The sequence below is a fragment of the Poecilia reticulata genome, chromosome 8, assembly GCF_904066995.2.
Source record: "Poecilia reticulata chromosome 8, P_reticulata-male-v2, whole genome shotgun sequence".
NCBI classification, from domain to species: Eukaryota; Metazoa; Chordata; class Actinopteri; order Cyprinodontiformes; family Poeciliidae; genus Poecilia; species Poecilia reticulata.
The window spans coordinates 8289928-8313720 of record NC_088837.1 but is presented as its reverse complement, the minus strand read 5'-3'; the positions used below and the strand labels follow the sequence as shown (position 1 = coordinate 8313720).

At 42.1% G+C, this 23793-nt stretch overlaps 1 protein-coding gene across 4 annotated transcripts in view; it reads right to left on the bottom strand.

Annotated features, from left to right (window-relative positions):
• Positions 1–17053: 17053 nt before the first annotated feature.
• LOC103468559 (myocardin-related transcription factor A-like) overlaps positions 17054–23793 on the bottom strand; it is a 30954-nt gene continuing 24214 nt past the window's right edge. For all 4 annotated transcript variants that reach the window (XM_008415689.3, XM_081609812.1, XM_017306405.2 and 1 more), the window contains 6 exons: positions 22850–23710; positions 22512–22637; positions 20468–20605; positions 20292–20375; positions 20107–20149; positions 17054–19481 (listed from right to left, as the gene is read on the bottom strand). In XM_008415689.3, the coding sequence (XP_008413911.2) occupies positions 18997–19481; positions 20107–20149; positions 20292–20375; positions 20468–20605; positions 22512–22637; positions 22850–23710 (1737 nt within the window). In that variant the 3' untranslated portion in view covers positions 17054–18996. The remainder of the gene's footprint in view (positions 19482–20106; positions 20150–20291; positions 20376–20467; positions 20606–22511; positions 22638–22849; positions 23711–23793) is intronic.

Genomic DNA, 23793 nt, shown 5'->3' with positions numbered 1-23793 from the left:
TGCAGTATGTGCAAACACGCTATAAATAGGAGACCAGACGCAGGCCTCATTCACTTCATTTGTTAGGATAATTGTTTCAAAAGAAAGCAACAACATACTGTGCAGCTTACTTTTGCCTCAGGCTACAGTTCTTCTCCTTGTAGATGGATCATCAACGCGAGCAGTAAGTGTCGGGGTGAGAACCACAATAAAAAAACAACCTGAGTGTTAGAACCAGCGGTGCATTTCCTGCCTTCAGGCTCAGACGTGTTGTTGTTTTATATCTCTTAATTTCTATTCCGGCTGCTCTTCAATTTATGTGGCATCAAATCCCACCGAAAGTCCTCCCACGGCACTTTGAGAGCAAAACGGGGCCAGATCGCATCCAGTTACATTCATTTTATTGTCACGATCAAAGAGTTTCATTCCACCTTTACTGCATGATTTTTGATCTTTACTTCCCCGGACACTTAATACTGAAAATTAAGGATTTATCTTTTTAGTGGTTGTGGATTATACACAGAAATTCAAGAAATTATGGTACATGTACACATGTTTTACAGGAGACATCATTATCAATGCCTTTGTTGTTTTCTTTGTAAAACAGGTGGACTTTCTACCCCTTAAGACGATTGTTGCTAATTCGCATCAAACCCCTTCCAGTCTTAATTTCCACCAATCCATTTTAATTCAGGTTCTAAATTTATCAACGTTTTTGTTAACGTTGTTTTTCGACCAATCGTCACCATCATAATTCTGACCAATCGTGCCCAATTTTTCTTTTTTTTAATCTTTTTTTTTTACTTTTAAACGCCAACATTTTGATCTGTTACATGACTTAGAGATTCAAACTAAGTCTTAAGAGCATCAGCGTTGGCCGATAGGTAAACATGGACCTGTTGATTTTTCTATCTTGTCGTTTGTTTCCATATTTTTGCCATGTTTGTGTGTGTTTTGCGAGGGAAAGAGGAGTGTTGGGCATTTTTACCATCATGATACAGTAACCCTGTACGCAGTACAGGGTTATGTGGTGATTATATGAAATGCAACGTGAGGTCGCTCTCATGCAGTCTAAAATGTAGGGAAATATTTAAAATAGGTGTAATTTGGGTAAATATTGGTTATTGGCTATAATACAAGTATTATTATCATTGGCAATTGATAGCGGCCCAAATTTTCACATTGGTGTGTCCCCAAAAAACATATTTTCACCAGACAGTATGAAGTATTTAACACACTTTTAGGGAGTTTAAATTCAGGGTTGAATTTCTAATATTTTGAAGTTTTGCAGGCCTGAAAAGTAGAAGCCATAACCTGCTGGTAAAGTTTATATTACGACCCGCCTTCTCCTGCAATACTGCTAACAGAGACTCTAATGACGAAGTGATTCTAATTTGATACAGAGATACGGCGGTCCAACTCGGCGAGGTTGGAAGGGATGATGATAATAATCCTGCAGGGTATTCAGCAATAAATCACCACCTGATAAGGTCAATGTCTGAATAATGATCACATTAATGTAATGAGTCCTAGCCGTGAGACGGAGATGGCGGACGCTCTCCTGGGCATCAAGTGGTCGGATTTTGATCTGTTCTGCGCTAATTGTGGCGCATCATTTAACAGAACGTGTGTGTTTGTCTACATGTAAGGGTTTTTCTTTTCCTAAGGAAGGCTCAACAGATCCTCCACCTTCTGCAAGTTTCCAAACAGAAGCTCTTCAGTTAAATATAGAGTCTCACCTATTTTCTCACTTTATTCTTCCTCGGCCTAACACCCTCCGATCTGTCCCGCAGATTACACAACTCTTATCTCCCATCCATTTGTCTTTGCAATCTCCCATCGTCTCCGTCTCGCTCCAGGCGGCCATTCCGCATCCAACGCGCTTAAAGTGACTGGATTGCTGAGAAATTTGGGTCAATCTTGGCGATCTCAAGAGAATTCATCCCAAACTTTTTGGCTTATAGTCTCAAACGTGAAAAGGCTAAGCCGTGAAAACTCCTGCACCGTCAGAGCATCGGAACAGAATCTGGGGATATTTGTTGTCCGCTCAAAGCAGATTAGTTTAGATCTTGTGTGACTTAAGGTGAAACTTTTAAATAACTCGTTTCCTCCAAAGGCATTTTTAGACATGTGCTGCCACACCAAGATCTGGAGATTTTAGAGCCGTCGGGTTCTTTATGATGCTTCTCTAGCTGTCAGCGAGTTTTCCCTGTTGAGTTGAGCTGTAATATCTTGTCTACATAAATGTCAGTTACCCAAGGTTTCCTGTCTTAACGTTGCTCTGTGCAACACTCTTAAATTATTAAACAGAGAGTCATGTCTCTGTTTCTACAACAGGATAAACAAAGATACACCAAGTCAAACTGAAACTTAAATGTTGCTGGAGTCAGCACGAGGAATAAGCTGCTGCGTTGTGTGCGGCAACACCTCGCCGACGCTGCTACATCCAAAGGCTGTTTTAAAATCCAAAAGCCAGGTTGCGAAGCTTGGTACTCTGTCAATGCAAAATTTTTACTCTAAAAATTATACCTGCTAAGATAAATAATAATACTTTTGTTTAAAAAAAACAGCTAAACAACATTGGTTGCACGTCAAGACTTTGGTAAATCTACTGCTTGGTTGAGTCTGGACTGGTGCAAACAGGGCAGTGGAAAAAAGCTGGGAGTGGATTCCTTATAAGCTACAGACAGTGACACGTGCTCTACAGTTTCTAAATCAGAAGCTTGTTTGCTTTTAACGTCTTTCAATCTGTCTGGATTTCCGATGGTTTGTTTGTGGAAGAGCAGATTTTGCTGCATCATGTTAGGATTTACAGTGAATTAGCGAGATAAACCGAGTGGCTTGTTTTTGTATTCCCTCTCGCATTGTTTTCGCATCGTCTCGGTTCATCTTCCCTCACATCTCCTACGCCGTGATCCGTAATGGGAGCTGTGTTCTCGCGATCAGCTCAGCTCCTCACAGCAGGCCGCAGTGACACCTTTAGCTTTAATGCGTGTTGTATTGTTGCTCCAATGTCGGCCCCCGCAACCCCTCAACATGCCGTACCCCTCAACCCGAACTGTGTCGGCACTTTCTCAGCCTCCGTCCGGGCACAGGAGGGGAAGGGAAGGAGAGGAAAAAAAGAAAAAAAAGAAATGCATACACCGACAAGAACATGTTCGCTTTTGTTGCTTGTCGATTCACATCCAGCAAGCCGGTTGTCATTTTGTTCGTATTCTGTTTGTATATCAGCTCTAGAAAGCCATGGCATAAGCAGAAATTAAAGGGTAGCTAATTATAAATAGTTGAAGAACATTCTCCTTAATCTGTGGTCTTGAAGTGATGCGTGGAAATCTGCTGATGGGACAAATCTCCATTTTACTGCTGTTCAGTTTCTGACTTTCTGCTTTGTAATTGCGGGTAAAACACAACGTGAGCCGTTCTTCGCTTTGGAATAATAGCAGTAATAATCTTAGATAGCTGAACCATATATCCCATTAGATTTAATCACATTTATCTTTACGCAGCAGGAATTAATGCCCCTTATTAATGCCCCTTCTTCGCCGAGCATTTAAAGGAAAGCGAGTACAGTTTACAGCTTGCTGGTCGAATCTATATTTGTTTTCTTTTTTTCAATGCGTTTTTAGGTAGTAATGAGGTTTGTATCTCATCTTTTGTTCCACATAAAACGACAAAGCGGATTCCTTGAGGCTTTTACAAACAATATCTCGAAGGACAATGTCAGCTTTCTCTTTCCTCGGCGTGCCGCTACCTTTCTTTGCTATTCCCCGTCTCTTGCACCAAAGAATTGCTTGACCTTTTCTGGCTGATTGCAGAGAGAACACTGTGTACACGGCCCAGCTGGATGTTTCTTCTCTGCGGTTTGTGGCTTACCCTCGTCTGTTCTCGACTCCGGTATGTTGTTAGCGTACGCGTTTTGGTTCGGTCGTCCCAAATTTCATCTGTGTTGACGTCTTTTGTTTGTTTTTTTTTTGTTTTGTTTTTTTGGAGAAAGATGCAGAAAAACGCTCAAAGATGTGGTAGGAGAAAAGCAGCTGATTACAGTTGAAGAACAAAATGTGCTTTACATGTGTCACCCAATCCGAAATACCAACAGTCCTAAAGAGTATCATGAAAAAAATGAACGAATGCTTTGCTGCCGCCAAATATACACGATTCACCTTTACCGATGAATTTTCCATACACGTTTTATAGTCCTCAGGATTACACGGAGGCAGCTGTTTTCCCACCAGAGGCTGAGTGATGCCTGGATGGGTTTTCCACTCCATCATAAAACCGTCACATTTGACAAGCAACTCAGGTAAGTTTGAAAATCGAAATCACCAGTCTATTCATGTTCTTCGCTGCCAAGACAAGGCGACAAAAATATGAATGCATCACTGGGAATTGGGAACAGGAAAGTAGTACAGCAGGAAAACACCAGCTAGTTATACAACCTGAAAATAAGCTAGCATCATTCGAGAGAGGTGCATTTGTTTGTCGACACCAGCGAGGGGATTCTTGGGAGGGTGCAAGACGACACAGAGACACACACTGGTAAAGGGGATATAAGTTATTGTTTTTTTTAAAAATGTCAGTAAGACAGAATATATTATTTCTCTCACAACCTAAATCAAACCTATAAGTTAGCCTATAACTAGCCAGTAGGAAAGCTAACGTTTACAGGTAGTCCTTTCGTATTGCACCGACAGCTCTAAAACACGCAGCATTTTGTGGTGACGCAACGTTCCTGCGCAACAATCGAAGCGAAAAACGCCTCTGCATGTTGATTGGTTGCATCACACCCAGCTGCACATTCGCATGCCATACTGCAAGAGCCTCTTCTGTGCTTCGTCTCTGGCTCTCTGCTTAACAGTTTGCTGCTGCGTGGCACAAATCCCTCTGTCTGCTGACACATGTATCGGGAATCAATGTGGCCCATGCTGGAAAACTATAAAGGCAGCAGCGTGGAAAGCTTTTTCGATGACCCTGTTTGCCTCATGTGCTGCAGAGGTAAACACTGCTCCGATACCGGACAGTGTTCATGTCGCAATCATTAGTGAAGCGTTTCAGCACTGCTGTGGGAGGACCAAAACATTTTACACAGGAAAACAAAACTTTTTACTTGGCTAATGGGCTCTTTGCTACCTTCGGCGCTGACGTCACATCCGCATGAGCGAAATGTGGCTTTCTTGCTTCCTCTTTGAGTTACCATGACAGCTAGGAAAGACAAAGTCGTTTTTCAGAAGCAAATAAAGCAATACCATGAACATTGTTGTCTTCCAAATATAATGGGCTTTTAAGTTTTCATGGATTTCCAAGCGATCCTGAATTGCAAATATTCGTCGCTACCAGTTAAAACTAAAGCAAAGTTTTCAGCCTTCACTTCACTCCGGATCAGCTTCTTCAGCCTAAAACTACCGGGGATATGGATGGTAAATAAAGGAGCCTCCCTGAATTATTTCCATGGAATCACTTCTGTATTCAGCCTGAAAGAGCGAGTTTATGGGAACGAGAGAGCAGACCAGAGCCAGAGAGCCGAGCAACTGATCCGCCTGTTATCACTTCTGTAAACACCGTCCTATCTGAGCTCTTCACAAGAAGCATGCAAAAGTAATAAAGTAATAAAGCTAAATAACACGAAGACCTTAAGGAACACGGCCATATTTTCTAAAAGCAACAACTCTAAACCTGAACAGTCAGCTGAACTAGAACTCTGATATCAGTGCTGCCCTAGTTTTAAGCTATGAGGCTTGTTGTGCTTCGTCAGGCTTCGGAAGCAAAAAGCCCAAATTGTAACCTCCCCTCTGTACTCTGTTTGACACTAACAACAATAAACACAGTACAAAATAAGGTAAAAACATTATCTGTTAGAATGTTTAGATACTTAAATAGCACATTTTTGCAAGACAATATCCGAGAATATTACCTAGTAGCATAAGCTAAAGTTAGCCACAAAGTTTAAAGTCAAACTCACCATCGTGTCTGTGAAAGTATGACGAGGCGTACATCTTAAAACCTTTCTCCAGCTTACATGTTGGAGCTTCGGATTTTTGTGTCATTAATTGTTACCTTGGGCAAGTCCAACAAGCACCGAGAGTAAAATGCCATGTTCAACAGACAGGAAGTGACCGAGCCGCTTATCTCCGATCGCGGAAGCTGACGTTCAAAGAGCCCGTTTCCCTGCACGCAAAACTTTACATGAAATCCCCAACTATTGTAACTGCACTGAGATTTCTTTTTAGGTTTATTGTGAGTTTTCTTTGTCATATTTTCCAAATTCACAAGAGAGTTCAACTTTGAAATAAAAATGTATTTCATTGGATTTATAAAAATAAATCTAACTGAAACCACTCCAATTTTGGAAAAATAAAATAAAAGTTGAATTTTTAATAAGACTTTTTTTTGCACTACGATGTAACTAAATGAATGTATTTTGCAAAACTTTTAACAGAAACAATTTTTTTTTAAATACATGAGTCATTTTATCAACAACAGGATGTTACCACTGGCGGAAAAGACGAAGAAGATGACAGGAAGTGGTAGGAGGATGATGGCGGTGCATGTTTTTTAAATGACAAACTTAGTCGTGATTTTAATTGTGTTTCTTATTTAACGGAAACACTGCAGTTGTAAAATAGTTTTTTTTCTTCTTATATAAGCGTAATATTGACAACGTTTTGTGTGCCCTGGTAATAGAAACCAGTGCTCAACTTCTGTAAGACACTTTTTTTATAACTTAGCATAAACCTCGCTGTAACTTCCGTGAACTTACTGGAAACTTTCTTGTAACTTACCCAGCACTTTCAAAAAACTTCACTGGATAATTTACTTTCCAGGAACTCACCAGGCAACAAATTCTGGGGAAAAAAACCCCAAAAAACAAAAACATAAGACCTTCTGAAAAATAATCTCTAAGATCTTTAACTCCTTCATCCTAGGAAAGTGCAGACTGTGTTAGGCAGTGCTACCACCACCACATCTCAGTACGTCTGTTTGACTGACAGCAATGTCAGACTCTTGAAGCTGGGGGAAGAATCAGTTGCTTCTCTTGCTCAACTGCTTGGTCAACTATTCATGCACCAAGCAAACACATCCCACCTCTGGAAGGAAGAAAGTGGACAAATCAGGTAACCAAAACAAAGGCAGATTGGGTGTACTCTTTTTTTTTTTTGTCTTGCACATTTCGTCAAACTTCCCTTAAAAAAAAAAAAAAAAAAAAAGCAAACGTTGAACACCCACACGCTCAAAAGCCCGTAAAGGCTCTGTAGGTAGGACTTAAAAGTTTTGCCAGAAAAAAGAAAGAGAGAGAAGAAAGCAGAGATAAGAGGGGAAAATAATACGATTTTGAGCTCCACCTTCAATCTGTTGTCATGGGGACATATGCATTTGCTGAACAGGAGGAGGATAAGCTCCCTACCTTGATCTTCACTCTTAGGGAGTATTGCAGCTGCCGCCCAACATGCTCGACAGAGAGCGGGTGAGAGGAAGGCAGTCCTCCCATTGATCATGCAGAGCATGCAGAGCGTATAACGGACACTCTTATCATTCTGTGGCTGCAGTCCCGACTTAACTTGCGGCGGGCTGCTGCCCTGAAAGCACAAAAGGTTGTGTGTCTCCAAAAGGGGCTTTATTGGGAATGTGGACAGCATGATAAGACGAACGCCGTGAAACAAATTACGACCGCCGACATCTCGCCCGAAAGGATAGAAACGAACGATATGTTTATCTCTCTAATGAGACGCTTTAACCTGTGTGCTAATTCTGATTATTTAAGCAATTAGCGAACGTGTGAAAGCAGACTTGAGGTTTGTGTTTGAATTAATAAAGCAGAGCAGATTAGGCCAGCAGGAGCCTCACGCAGAAATCCTGGCGATGAGACAAACCGTTTTCTTTCTAGATGCCGTTTAACTTTCATGCATGTTTTTGTGGGGGGTTTTTTGCAGGAAGACGGAGTAACCTGTAAAAAAAACAAACATGCGCATCTGAGGGGTTTGTGCATACACACTGGTAAAGATTTGAGCCAGGACATTGTTGTTACAACAATGGTAAAAAATAAAAATAAATAATCTCTAATTTACGGTAAAATATCGGCAGCTGTGGTTGCCAGAATTTTACCATATATGTACGGGAAAAATAGTAAAATTCTGGCAACCTCAGCTGTCGATATTTTACCGTAAATTAGAGACATATCTAATATACTGTAAATTAAGAGTATTTATGGGCAAAATACTTTTTTTTTAAAAAATTTTTTTACAGTTTTTAACAATTTTATTGTGGCAACCACAGAACTTTATCATATAAATCTTAATATATACATTTGACCATATAAATACGGATTTTACTGTGTTTATACAGTAAACACTGTAACGTTTGTTTGTTGTTTTTTTACAGTGTGAACAAATGTTGCTTTGCACGTTGCAGCTGTTGCTGCCAGAACAAATAGATTTTATTTAACTTGTTTTAGTTTTAGACATAGTTTCTATTTTAAAGTTGTGTTGAAAGTTTTCCCCTATTTTTTCCAATTAATTTATGTTTAAGTTTCACCGTTTAAGTGTCATTCAGCTGCAGATGTAGCCCTTTTTTCTTCATTAATCTGCCTTATTTGTCCAAAGAATCGCCGGGCCTCAGCACTACGCTCCCTCTGCCGTGCTGAACAGCTGTGTTCATCCGTCTGGCTTTCCCAGCAGGGAATCTGAGCATTTTAGATTAATTGTGTGTCGTTGGACCAGGTGAAATGTTTCTTCTTGCTCCATGCCACGTGGGCAGGTTTGAGCCTCGATGGTTCCTGGTTGAGTCCTAACAAGCTTCATTTCTTCTCAGAGGAATAGGTCAGACACGTGAAAATCATCTGCGCAGACATAAAATGGTCTGAAATGAATGAGTGTTTCAAAGTGGCTCCAGAAGAGCTTAACAAGACTTACTGAGTTCCTGAACTATTTGATTCTTCCAAATGTTGGAACAAAGCAAAACCCTTTTTTTCGGCTGATGAAGAGAAGCATCCAATCAAGACCCGAGAAATAAATTGGCCTGGTTTTTGTCAAGTTGAGTATATTCTAGAAGCGTAAGCAGCGTTTGGGAAAGGCCTGAGGTCCACCATTTTAAAACCAGGAATACAGAAACTATATGATTTGATTTTATTTTGTTTCACGCTGATCCTGTTTAATTTTTACAATGATTCATTGCAAATAAACATATTGACAACTATCTACGTAATCACAGCAATAAGCTGCCCATGACCAATACTTGTACGATTTGTTTTCAGTGAAATACTTTCTTCCATTCTTAAGGAAGATATCAACATCCTCACGTTTCTGTTTTCCTAAACTTTGCTGATTTTGATTGAATGTCTTGGTTGCTCCCCTCTGTGCTGCTGTATTTCAGGGCACCTCGTGCTCCAGTTAGCAAAAGGCAGGTCAGGCAACACCTGCATCCCAGTCGTACATCTTGCAGCACCGCGAACTGTTGTCACGTGACACACGGGGGGGTGGAGAGAGTGAACTGGAAAAATACCAGTTTGATGTATCCAGGGTTTACCCTGATGTGAGCTCGGATGTAAATACATTATTATTATTATTATTCCTAATGATAATGATTGCATCCACAACATCAGGGAAAAAAAACTTTGATAAAATACTCAGTGGTTTGATGGAACCAGAAGTGTAACTTTTTCAAGGTGTGTGCACCATTAGACCTGTCATAAAACAAACACAGGATTTCAGACAAAAAGAAAATCACATCAACAGTCAAACACGGTGGTGGCGGTGTAATGATCTGGGGCTCGTTTGATGCTTCAGGACAATCTGAATCTGATGAGCTCTGCTCTCAGACAGGGAAGTTGTGTGGCATTCAGCTTGTCGTTTTAAATTCCAAGCATTCAGAAAATGTTGAACGGCTAAAATAAGATATCTGTATTTTAAGGAAGATCAAAATTTCACAGTGACTTAGTCACAATCTGAACTCAAGTGCTGCATTTCATAGGGAGTCACATAACATGGCTGAATTAAAACAATCCTGCAAAGACAGTTGGGTAAAATCCACTGCGGTTTAAACTGTAGAGCTTTAACTTGATGAAAGAAAACCACAGGAGCCACGTTTAAAAATAAACGTTCCTTCGTTCCTGTTCCTTAGAAGGTAGAAAGAGGGAAACGTTTTACCCTAAAATATCTACAACTAAAAATGTCCATTTCTGTGGAAGCAAAAACATCTACAAAATAACCAAAGTAATAAATGTCGGATAACGTTATTAAAACTTTAGTAGCATAGGGGTTTGAATTTTTTTGGCACCAGTGGAAAGAGGTATTGATTTTCTCTTTTAAGTACAAACGATTAGATTCTCTTATACATTTTCTATCACATTTTTGACACTGTGACAGTGTGAAAAGCGAGTTATGACATGAAAACCTCCTGCTGGCGCGAGCCCACAGGCCCATGACATAACCAATCAATTAAAACCCCCCGTTCAGCCTCGGGTGTTCAGACCTGCGTCGTTTTTCTATTCTCTCTCTGCAGAGGTTTTACTCACTGTTCTCAGACAGAACCACCTATGCGGCGGAGGGCAGTAACTCCACGTTTAAAGGGCAAAGACGGACACGAAGCCTTACGACATCAAACGTAAACCTGACACAGACCCGGACGAGATGAAGTGCTCAGAGTCGTAAACAGATGGTAAACGCCGAGGCGCCTCCTCTCTCCGCTCTCGTTCTTTTGGCAGCGGTTCAGCAGGTTTGTTGAGCAGAGGCACAAAGTATGGAAGCTGTCAGGTGCCATATGATGCTGCCTCCGCAGTTTACACACGGAGCCCGACAAGGTTGCGGGAACATAAAAGAGTTCCAGCGGAGGGAACACGGAGGTGGACGGAGGACACACACACGGATCAGAGCGAGGCCTCGGCTCATCTTCCTCCTCACTCGGTGTGTGTCAGGTCACACCCGCGTTGTTGTCAATGAATTTGTTGTGTACGTGCTCCTCTCAGGAAATTAGAATAGAATCAAAGAGTAAATTTTTTTTTTTTTAGTGCAGAGTGAAACTTGTGTCTGATATAAATGAGACACATGGATATATTTCAAGTTTTTTATTTTAATTAATGTTAGTGACAGTAACTTACAGTTAATAAAAAGTCCAGATCCACTTTCAAAAAAAAAGAAGAAAAAAAAAAGATTTTTTAATCCAGACATGTCAGCCTACTGACTAGTTTGTTCATAACACCAGTAGCGCCTGCTGCTCATCGGCTGCATGCGCTTTGTGCGTACCTTCAGATTTTCCTTTAAAAGAAAATATAATTGCTCAATGGACTTTTTTTTATCATCTAACCCTCTTTATTAACAAAATAGTGGCAAAAAAAAGATATTTTGTGTCAAAACTTCTTGTACGTAGCGCACATCTGTGTGAGTGTGTGCGATTGGGCACGTCAAAGCCTAAATGTTACCGGTCTGTTTGCTTTTGCTCATTTGGCATCTTGGTATTTTTTTCTGTAAGCTAAAATTGAATGAGTAAAGTTTGAACCCTCCTGTATTTCCAAGAGCCTGAACTTTGTACTGTATGTGCGGTGCTGGCTGGGTTGCCAGTTTACAAGCTTCTTTTTGTGGTTTCGCGAACTGAAGAGCTGACGGGTCAGCTGATTGGCCGACCGTGACATCTGCTGCGCTCTTGCTGAGCGTCGCACTGAGACCGCAGGAAGGTTAAACAGTAACATCTAGTCCAAACGTCTCCCAGACGAGTAGAAATTAAGCAAATGTTGTTGATTCTCCTACTGCTCCTCTGGACATCTGGCACACCACCCGAACCTGGGACTCTCCATCCTCCACCTTCTGTGGATCACATGGGTTAGTCTTTGGTTTCCTGCTATTATTACTTAGCATAATTTGAGAAAAGAAGAAGAAACACCTGGAGGTCATTAGTCCATGGTTTTGCTGAGGTGGTTCTCCGACAGCTGCCTTCTTGACAATCCTCCTCATCTATTTTGTGAATTGCCCCCTCCTGCAACTAACCATGACGCTGCCACCCCTGTGCTTCACAGTTGCTACAGTATTCCCAGGCTTCTCAAATTATAAATATGATCAATATAAGCAAACATTCAGTTTTGGTTAGACATGTCTGGACATGAAAAAAAAAAATGTTTTTTTCATCTCAGAAAATATTGGCAAACTACAATTTGGGTTTTTTACGTTCTGTTTGGAGTGATGACTTCTTCCAATGACTTTTGTCACTAGTGTAGATAAAGATTCTGACTTACCAGAAACTAGCAGGGTTAATTTTAAGTTTGTTTCTATCGTGTTGTCTGTTTTATACCAAAATGACGTCTGGGACACAGAACCCTGATCCGTATGAAGACCAAGCATTGGTGTCAAAATTTGTAGAAGAGATTATATGTCTATTTTTCTATACAATATGTGTAAATATCTAGCTTTTCCTCAATAAAACGTATAACTTTCTTTATTTTCCCCCAGTTGAATATGTGAAACAATGCTACTTGTCTGTGATATTCTAATTTATTAAGACATACCTGTTTGTGGCGAAAAGGTCAGTAATGTTTCCACTTCGTGAATGACCCAGATTCAAACACTCTGCCTGTGTGTGTGTGTGTGTGTGTGTGTGTATGACAGCGTGCATCCCCTTGCGTGCGTGTGTGTTGGGATGAGTGGATGGGCCGACACCGTGCCGCTGCATCGCGGTTCTGGTCCGAGAACTTTGCAGTTCTCCGCCTGACCTACATCGGCGACGCGGCGTTCTTCCACGAACTCGCCGTGTCCTTCTGCAAAACGTCTGTGGTCAAGATTGTGTTTGCGTGCCTTCCCCAGTCTGCCGTACCACCCACACACACGCGCGCACACACACACACACACACACACACACACACACACACACACACACACACACACACACACACACACGAGCTCAGAGAAGGAAATTCAACAGTTTAGTAGTGATAGTGTTTTTACGGAAATGCTGCTGTCACATTACAGGAAGGATTTGATTATCTTAAGCTTCTCTCAGCAGGCTGCCTCCTGCTGCTAGGTGGTTAACAGGAAAGCTATAATCTCCACGCACACACACACACACACACACACACACACACACACAGAAAGAGATAAACAAAAAGTATGAGCAACGAAGTACAGTGACTCAACATGCAACCTTTACAAGGAAAAAAAACAACTCTGATCCACACAAAGACAAACTTCTGCACTCACACACGTTCACACTGCTATTTGCAGCGGTAATTAGAGGTGTGACAGCCAGACAGGTGGAGGTGACGATAATGGGCCTCAGCTATTTCTGTTCCCCCGCTCGCTTCGTCTTTACAGCTCTGACATTCACCCCTCTCCCCCTCCACCCCACAGACGTTTTCTGCCGCTCTCACATTTTTTTCCCCCACCTCGACTTTCTCAGAACCGAGCTCCGGCTGTGAGAAGGAGTTCAACGCGCTCTCGCAGTTCGCATTGTGTTCTCCCTTCACACATTCTTCTGCTTGTTCCCGCGCTCTCCCTCTCCGCTGTTCTGACTTAATTATCAAAAGGGCTTCCTCCGTGCCGATAAACAAACATTCGTGCAACTTCTTCATATTTACCAAGCTACAAATTGGCAAACAATCTAAAGTGACAGGCGCCACCCCAGAAACTTTGTGCAAAAACAGGGACAAGTTAACTTTATTGTCTTACTTTTGATCGGATGTCGACACGTCGGTTTTCAGCATGAGGTTGGCGGTGTGACGCGTCGCGAGCCCTTCAAGCTCCAGTGTGCAGTCGGATTTTGAAAAATGATTTTCTATGAATATTTCATGCTAGGATCCCTAACTGGAACTGACTGCTATATGTTATTTGGAAATCAGTGCATTTGGGAAGTTGTCATGTTGCGACTGACTGATTGGATGATACTACATGAGACTTTCTTACAATACGTGATATGTGTTTTATTTTTATCTCCTTTATTCACCTCCAGCGGCCATTTTTGTCATTCCAGGTGATGATTAATTAGGTTTCACGTTCAAGGACTCATAGATGTGTCAGTGTAGAGCTTTCAAGGTGAGATATTTTCCATCCCAGTGGACCGACTGTAATATATCACAGTCGTTCTTCTCGTGAGGGTTACCTAAAAACTCCTCAGCCCATGATATATGCAGCTTTTATCTGATTCAGGGCTCCGGGGATCTGCTCCAGATGACCAGGGCAAGATGTGCTGGACAGTTTCCCAGTGTGTCAAAGAGCAAACTCTGGGAAATCCTGGAGCTTCACTCATAATGCTGTTACACAAAAATGAATAGTGATTTACAACCAAATAAAGAATCATAACCTGAAAAACAAAATGGTGTTCAAAGTCAGGCAACAAAGAGGCAAGTATCATGTGTTTTCTGACCACATGATATCATTTATTACCCCAAGCAAGTAACTATGTTACCTTCAGTTGTTATAAAAAATCAATAAAAACTGACCTTGTAATTGGGTCTCTGTCGCTTTAAGAAAGTCCTCTTTCCAGAACTCTGTCATCACAACATGACTCCTCTACTAACCCTTTGACAATGTTTTTACCAGTTTCACTGAGGAGCGACAAGTATAACGAGCTCTTCAGATGCGTTGCTAGCTCCACCAGGTGTGTGCTAATTGCTGCTGGCTAGTCTGAAGGAGCTGAGACAGAGCTTGGTGTCCCCTCCCCCCCTCCCCCCCCCAATTGTTTTCCAAACCTGAATGGTTTGCCACAGTAGATTTAAGATAAGAATTTCACAAGCATGAAAGCGTCAAAGCAACACTCTGGGTGTGTTTTTGATGATGGAATAACACCATAACATGATGTAAATCTCAAAAAAGTCCGTTTTACGCAATGTTGCCCCTTTAAAGTCTGTCCTCCTGTAGCTCACTTCCACCCAGCAGTTAAGCAGTTAACATATGAAAGAAATCCCGTTTTTATTTATTTATTTATTTTTTTTTTTTGTCTTGCTGCTTGCCTGCGTGTCGATGCACATGACACGTTTCTCCATTTGTCGCCTGCGTCTGACAGGCAGCCGCTGCGGCTTTGTTTGCACATGCAGCTGGAGCTGAAATCTGCCCACTTCGCTCTGCGAGCGCGTCGCCGCGGCGGGGCTCCTTCCGAGCGATGCTGTTTTAGCGTAGTCATCTGGTCCTCAGCAGCAGGACCGCCTTGACCTTGAGGACGTTACGGAGAGCGCGCGCGCGCGTCGCACGGCTCCCTGCTCTCGTTCCTCCTCCTCCTTTCATCCCTTTTGTTTCTCCGCCGTTCATTTTTCCCGCCTCATTGTCTGCGTCTTTTCTTCAGAGCAGGTACTCTCACCCTGAATTCATTTCAGCCTCGTTCTAGGCTGTAGATTGAGACTTTCGCACAATTGTGACAACAGCATTGTTACTTTTCTTGTTATATATATATAAAAAAACAATTTTAATTGCACCGGTTGTTAATGTTTGCCAAACCATTATAAGATCTGGGGCGTATGACTCATCGGATGATGTTGCGTCTCACCAAGTCTGAGTCATGTTATAAAACAAAAATGAAATCATTCACTGCTTTATGATGCAACAGTGGGTCAGATTTTTACTATCATTGAGTTGGTAGGGGGTTCGGTTTTCTTAAAAGGCTTGCAGCTGTGTCCCTGGGGGCATTTTGTGGGGTTGTGGGTGAGCCAGATTGCTTTTAAGGACTTTCAAATATATCTTTTTTACACCCAAATCGAGAACCGTGTCAAAGTTCTCGTCACAAGATGGAGCCTGTTCCCCGTGCCAGAGCGACGTGATGATGTTTGAGGCGTTCATGGACGACATCGTTTCATGTTGGATCTCAGGTAGGAACAGAAGACGATGGACGGATGATTTTCTGAGCATCGAGGGTCAAAGGGTAGTAAACAGTGACATGGGATTGAGAGAAGACTAATAAAGCTGGAAAAGCTTCTTCACAAACCCGCATGTAATTTCCCCTTCATGGTGTTTGATGGGAATTTTTTAACATCCTTGCAGTCTTTTGTGGTGTTGTATATTTCACGAATTCCCCCTTTTTCTCCCCCATCAAAGCAAGTCTTGACTCTCTTGCTTTGCGAGGTATGATGAGTTTTGGATTGAGATTGGGGAAAGTTACAGTGATTGACAGAGGACAATATTCTGTAGAAGAAACCGATGTAAGGTGTGTTTTTAGAGTCAGAGTTCATGTTGCATCAGCCACAGTCTTAAGAGTTTTGCTTAAGCGAGCAAAGAATAAGCAGCTGAACACACATCGAGGAGGCCAGAAAATATCTCCACACGACGCACGTTTTTACAAGTTCTATCATTTTTCACGCTTAGCGCTTGCCGTGTGCGAGCTACACATTCATGGTAAAACTTTCTATGAAAGCGCTTTTAAAAGCAACAAATGTGAGAAGAATTAGATGTTTTTGAGCAGATATAAGTTAAAGGAAAGCAAACTGAAGCTGGACGCAGCGCCGCATGAAAAGCAGAGTGCGGCAGGACGCTTTGTTTGAATTGGTGAGATCTGCAACATACACTCTGCGTTCATGTGTTTCTCTTTAGCTATAAAAATTATGCTTGATCCACTAACCTATTTTCATCTGTGGGAATTTCACAAAAACACATCTGTGTGTGTTTTCTGTGTTAAAGCATTACTCCCTCTTTGTGTTTTGTGTATATTGGTGAGCAGATATTTCTTTCTCAGCGTGTTGCGCATCGCAGGCAGACCTCCTGCTGCAGCGCTGAGACTCATCAAAGCATCTGCAGAATCACTCCAGGCTGTTTAATAGCGAGACTCCCTCTAATCCAACATTAGAACGCTGCTGTCAGGGTTATATGTGTGTGTGTGTGTGTGTGTTAATTACATTGTGTGTGGTGCCCATATATGAACTTGTGCATCTCTGGGGCACAAATCTTCCATCTATACAAGCCAGAGGTGAAGCTAAAACAACAGTTTGGGTGGATGGATTGTTATCAAATATGAGATTTTTTATTTTTTATCAAACACAAAAATGAACTGCAACTAAATTGGGATTTCCTTTTGATGTTTTTTTTTTTCAGCAAATGAACTTGAAGAAACTTTGATGCAGAAGTTTTTTTAAACATTTATTACAGTTTGTTGATTGAAGATAGTCCTGATCATTCATTCATTCATTAGTAAGAATTTATTGATGCAATATTCTACCATCATAGTACATTTAGTACACAGTACAGTCATTTACAGTGGTGTAAATGTCACACATATTTAGGCTTCAGTGTCGAACGTGTATGTGCTGCTCCCGTAACACGGAGTAGTGAGATTTCCTTGTGGTTACATTCAAGCTAGGTCACAAACTTCATTATAGTGTAAAATAATCATTTAAAAAAATTCCAATAAATATTGTGTGAATAATACAATGCTTTGGGCACACAATATCAAGACAAATAAACCTGTAGGCTTCACATTTTGCATTAAAAAAAACTTATATTAGTTTTGATCCTTTAACAAGAAGTTGGTGTGAATATCTTGCACAACAAATATCTCAAATGTTTAGAAGAGATCCGTAAAATTAAGGTTAGCTCAATCCTACACCCTTCATTTGTTGGGAATGTGCAAAAACTTCAAAGATATTTCTTGGCTCCCTTTACGTGTTTATTGCTTGAGTGTAAACAGAAAAAGGAGTTTATATTTGAAGCTCATTTGTCCGTGTGAAGCAACAGACTCTGGGTTCAAGTCGAAGCCTGACTAACAAGAATCAGAGAGAGTAGATGGACACGCTCCTGCTAATCCACCTGTAGCAGACAAACAGTTTTCACTCAGCACTTTTGCGTTTCTGCAATTACAATTACAGACTTTACAATTATGTTATAATTATAATTAATTATACAATTATAGACTTTAATGTCATTCAACTGTACATTTACAATGTACATCCTGAGCAAAGTCCTATCGCAAGGCTCCAATAATGTCAGCTTCTCCTGAATTAATTTTTCCAAATAAATTCTAAGGTGCTAATTTTTAATTTATTTAATAATGTTTTGTGAATCTTTGCTGGAGTAAAATTTGACATCTGTTTGGTTGTCTGTTAAAAATTTTTCAAGAAGACGTCGATATTATTGCTCTAATGGAAGACTGCTTACGCGGCACTTCCGTTTCCTCTCCTATAGTTTTAAATCCTTAACGCGGTGCGGCAAAACGCCGCGTTCTCACCTAACGCGTCCAAACGCTTCAAGTGTAACGCGTGTAACACTTTGAATGCAGACGCTTAACATTTTATTCTATGCCTTGAGTTTTATGCGTCCGGTGGGTCTGGTTTACATTCAGTCTACGTTGGGGCGTGATGAGGGGACGTCAGAGACGTCGGACACATCAAAATCGCTCGAGCCGTTGTTTTCTGTTGTTGTTGACGTGTTGGACGCTCAAATGCTCCAACCGCTTCAAATCGTGCTGCGACGGGCCTGCGACACACCTCCGCATAGACTTTGAACGGAAACCAGACGCATGAAACGGCTTTGGTGTGAATCAAGATTACTCAGAGGGCATTAAAAATCCATCAGAAAGCAAAGAAAATTTCCTTTGGCCAAAATTTGTTTGACCAAATTGGCCAAACGTTCATTGTTGCTGAATTGGCCAAAATCAGCAACAGAGTTAGCAATACTCAACAACTCTAACACTGAAACCACGAGTGACTGGCATGTTTCAGAGAATTGCTTATTGAAGCGCAACCTGACACATGGTACCTGTCTCAATTACTGACTTTAATGCTTTAGCATTAGCTTCTGCCAGACACTATGCTGGTTTAGCACTTTAGCGTGAGCGCAGCTAATGTTTATTAGTAGCAGTTCAGGGTTAGCGCAGCTAACTTTTAAGCTAGCAGTGCTCACCACTGATCAGAGCTAAAGACTTTGAAATCTTTCCAGTGTCCAACTATCTACTAGGTTATCATCTGTAGGACCAGCCTGAGAAGTTTTATCAAGTTAACAAAACATATCAACGTGAAAACGGTTTTGAGATTATGATTAAGAGAAATGACAGACTTTGTTCTTGGCTTAAATCCTGAAACGTCAGGTATAGGCTACATCTTGAGTTGCTTTCCTGACTTTCCAGCTACATTCAGGAGTCCCAGTTCATGTGAAGGTCGGAACCGTCCAGGAAGTTTGCCGAGAACACACTCTGGGGCCTTTGGGGGACCGATGGGTCCCATTCGCTCTCTCCTCCCATGGGGAAGCCCAGCCAGTCCTTACCGTCGGCGCTCCACTCCGTGTCCGAGGAATCCACAGGGGCCGTGTCCAGGACGCTGGTGGGGCACATCATTTGGTCATCAAGCAAAGTGAGGAGGACGTCTGGTTCCTCCCCTTGGAGAGGCTTCACAGGGACACTTTCCAGAAAGTCCTCCAGGCGTCCGCCGCCACACAGATCGAAGTGCTGCTTCTGATCCAAGCTTTTGGCTGGAGTCCAGGGCCCGGGCTGCAGAGGAGAGTCGTGTTGTAGCACAGCACTGCTGGGGGTGTTGGGTGGAGACAACAGGAGGTGGAGCGGTGACAGGCAAGGTGAAGAAAACGAGAAGTCTCTGGTGTCTTTCAGTGCGTCGGGTGTTTCTGAAGGCAAAAAGGAAAACCTTGTTACAAATTATTCACATGTCTTAACCTTTTTTAATGATTTACAGCATTACGACAATCTGCATCGATGTGTTTGATGGGGTTTGGTGAGAGGTGAACAGCACAGCCGTACGCGGTTTTCAAAGAAAAAGTGAAGTGTTGGCGATCAGATTGTCAGACAATATTAGATAAACCAAGGATTTGCTGCCATTCCTTTTTCCACCAAGGCCAGATTCGTAGAGACCAATCCTCGTGTTGCAGACTCATTCTCCAACCTGAGCTGTGGAGCTCTGCAGCTCCTCCAGAGTCACGGTGGCCTTTGTAACTTCTTTGGCTGACCTCTTAGCTTCGGTGAAAGGTTTGTGTTTTTATAGATTTGTGCCTTTTAATGTACTTCTTTCCATTTCCAGATGAGGGACTAACAGTCTTGCATGAGACCCAAAACTCATGCAAGTGATTCTATAATGCAGCGACTTGAAGCTGCGATTATAATACAGGGGAGTTTTTTCCCCCACTTTGTGAAATTATTAAATTAGTCATTAAATTTTAAATGGTATTTATTGAGTTTTATTATAGAGCTAGCAGAAAAGATCATTATTTATTCTAGGCGGTCCACGCACTGTACCTCCAGCCTGCAGGATGGTGTCGATGAAATCCTTGTCTCTCAGCTGAGGACAAGAGAGAGAAAACAGCAGATTTTACCATCGTCTGACTAAAAATAGTTATTTATATGAAATTGAAATTGTACAATTGACTGTGAAATCTAAGCATAACTTAGAAAATTACACAGACTCTATAACTGTGTCGTACTTTATCGTGAGACGGCGAAGCTGCCGTTTCGACCGAATCTGACGACAGAGGACTCAACGTGATGTCCAGACCTGGAAACGTCTCCTGTAGGTCACAATACATCAGGGAAATAAAAAAAGACATATATGTAGATAAAATCTGAAGTGACAATCTAGATGAATGTTCAGGTTGCTTACAGTTTGACAGAAAGGTGATGGGGAGCTTTTCCACGTTTGAGGAGACTGCAGCCTGGGTGTCGCTGACGGACAATGAGCTGCTGCTTCCTGCAGGCGTTCCTGGCGTTCCTCGTTTAATGACGGTGTGGCTTTAAAGAACTTTAAAGAAAGGAAGTTTAATTAAGAGGATAAAACAGAAGAAGGTTTGGTTTTCTTCTTAATTTGGCTGCCTTTAAATGCTTTTAGGAAAATGTTTGACATGTAAATAAACGAGCAGGAAGCTAGAAGTCAGCTCACATTTTAAATTGCAGCATTCAGAAAAATGGTGATTTGAAAAGAAATTGCAGCAAAAAAATAATTAGGATCATTAACAAATCAGTTAAATCAGAAATTATGTCATTCAGGCGACTTGAAAGAGTCATCGTCAGTGAGTGATACTGTGGGCAGGAAGGATCTTCCATAGAGCACATTTTAAGCACTAATCAGCTGATCCCGGTTTTACAGAAACACTAACCTTTTGGTTTGGTTCAAATCAAAACAATTATCCCCCCTCTCAGTAGATCAGAGCTTCCCGTGGTGTTTTATAAGCCTGGTGGGCCACCAGGCTTTACTTGCTCCCCCACCAGGCTGAGAATTGTTCATTTAATCACTACAGGGCTTTTTTTAAGTTATTTTTTTATGAGAGTCTCTTTGGTGAAGCACAATGGCAACATAGTAAGGTCAGTATGTGAACACAAGACGACTGAAGTTGGGTCACGTTTTTATTCACCACTTCCTGTTTTTACCGGTTCACACGGCAACAACTTCAGCTAATGAAAGTGACAAATCGTGGATAAAGGGAAACTACTTTAAATTAGGAAGGAACAACTGAAATGCAAATAATTGATATTTATTTTAACTATTTTTTTAAAATGTATGCCTTTTTAAAGATTTTTTTAGCTGGAGTTTAGAAATTGTTAATGTTTTCCAATAACACATAAATTACCTTGTCTTATTTTCACATTTTCTGCCAACTTTTAAGATTTTTTTAACTCGCTGGTAGCCACCTCCAGCACCGGGTTTATGCAGGTTTTCCAAATGAAACCCTGATGAATAAAATGTTTAAAATAAAAAATTCAGTGTGTGACATTTCACTGATGCAATAAATAAGTTCACCTATGTCTTTTTGCATATCTTTACCAGATGTTCTAATACTGTTTGTGGGCTTTCAAAGTCCTATCCTACACATTAAAATCTAATTCTGTTACTTTATGACAGTCAAAAACGAACGAAGGAGAAAAGCGGTAAACGTGTTCCGCGTAAAGTGCCACGTCACATGAAATCCGGATGTTTTTCAGCCGGTCTGGGATGCTCGTAAAGCCTCTGTGAACCGAGATGCGATGACGTCTTTGTTCCTCGTCTCTCAACACCATTAATCATAGTAATGGAGGATGCTGTTAGGGTAATTAGCAGGGTAAAAATAATCAGCATCAGGCCAGTGTCAGACACGTCTCAAGCACTGCTGCTATTGTTTCAAACGGCATAGGCCATTAATTTCACAGCAATCAGACTGACGACGGCAGTTTCCTTACGCTCTGATTTCGCTGCGGCGCATTAACAAGCTGTTCGAATTTCTATTATTGCGCCGGCAACAAGGGAATGGATTCGGGAACGCTGCGGTTCGGTTCCAGATGGATCTTCGAGGGAATCGTTAAGATGCCGTACTCCCTGGTTGAATCTGGATGTTTTAATGGTGACGTTAAAAAAAATTTTATAAAAGAAAATAAAAGAAGTAAAAAAATCCATTGAGAATTTTTGATAAGACCACAAAGTCTTAAAATGTTAAAAGCTGTGTGGGACAATTCCCAAAGGACGGCTGGTACGACCAAATATGAACTCTGGGTGCTGAATACATTCGAAAACCACTTTTCTTCCATTACAATTAGATGCTACCTTGTGTTTGTGTTGCACATAAAATCTGAGTTTATAGTTTGAGATGTTCCATGAACTGTCTTCACTGAAACTTGGCTGTAGACACATCATCATCATCTGGTAAACAAGCAATTGCAGAGGTTGTTCAGCCCACCTGAGATAAATTGTGATTTGACGCCTTTCCTCGGTCTCCTGTAATGTGATTGGTCAAAGGAATCAGGATGTGCTTCCTCTTGCTGTCACCGACCACGGCCGGGCGGGAGTCATTGTTCAGAAGATCCTGCGGGACGAAGGGAAAGTTTGAGTGCCGGTTGGGGAAACCAATGAACCTTTTCATGTTCTGTACTTGTGTGGAGAATACAGAATCTTGTAATTAAGCAAAACTATATAAAGGAAAAAACAGTCCGAGCTGGTGAGCAGCGATGTTTTTCTAAAATCCGTGCTGATTGTCCGTAACATGAAGTACAAGAGGTTCTTCTTCTCTACTCCTACCTGCTGCTGCTGCATCCTGCTCTGCATCTGGACGGGTTGCAGGTTGTTGTTCTGCTGCTGGTGCTTCTTGGCGACGCTCTCTTGTTCCCTCAGCAGAACCTGTCGCTCCAGCCTCGTTTTCTCCAGCTGGGGGCGACGCTGCTCAGACTGCGGTGGCTGCGTCTGCAGGTGCCGCTTCTGAGATCTCCTTTGCTTCTGCGGACGGGGTTTTTGGTGGGCTTCCGGCGCCCCGTTGACGCTTTGAGCGGCGTGCTGCGGCTTCTTAGTGTTACACTGCATCAGCAGCAGCCTACCGATGGCCTGTTGCTGAGCCAGATGTCGAGCAGAGTCCTGGAGGCAGACCTGCTTCTGCTGGAGCTGAAGATGCGTCTGACTGCGAGTCTGTTGAGTTGGCCTAGGTGACTGCAGCGACATCTTGGATGCCATCTCTTCCTCCACGGTTTCCCTCTTGATGGTTATAACCTCCTTTTCATGGAGGACGACCAGAGAAGGACTTGTTGACCCGTCGGGAGGTTCCTCCTTCACTCTTTTGAGAACGCACGCCTCCGGAGCGTCTTGGTTACCGTTTCCCAGCTGCATTCTCAGCTCCTCCACCAACCTGTTCTTCTGCAACAGCATCCTGGTGAGCTCCGCAATCTGCTTATCTTTCTCCTGCAGCATTCTGTCTTTGTCAACAGTCCCCGGAGTAGTTGCCGCGGTAATGGTGGGGGCCGCGGAACAGACCGAGCTGCGATCGTGCAGAGAGGTAGACTTTAAGGAGAAGCGACAAGGCGCCGGGCCGGAGCGTCGGCGCTCCTGTTTGACGGCAGCAGACACTGGAGCCGTGGTGAGCGGCTGAAGGCTGGAGGCAGGAGAGCTCATCTGCAGAGAGAATGAAATGATACTCCCGTAAATGATATTTCTATACGACACGTAAGGCATACGAGCGTCAATGAGCTGTGGCC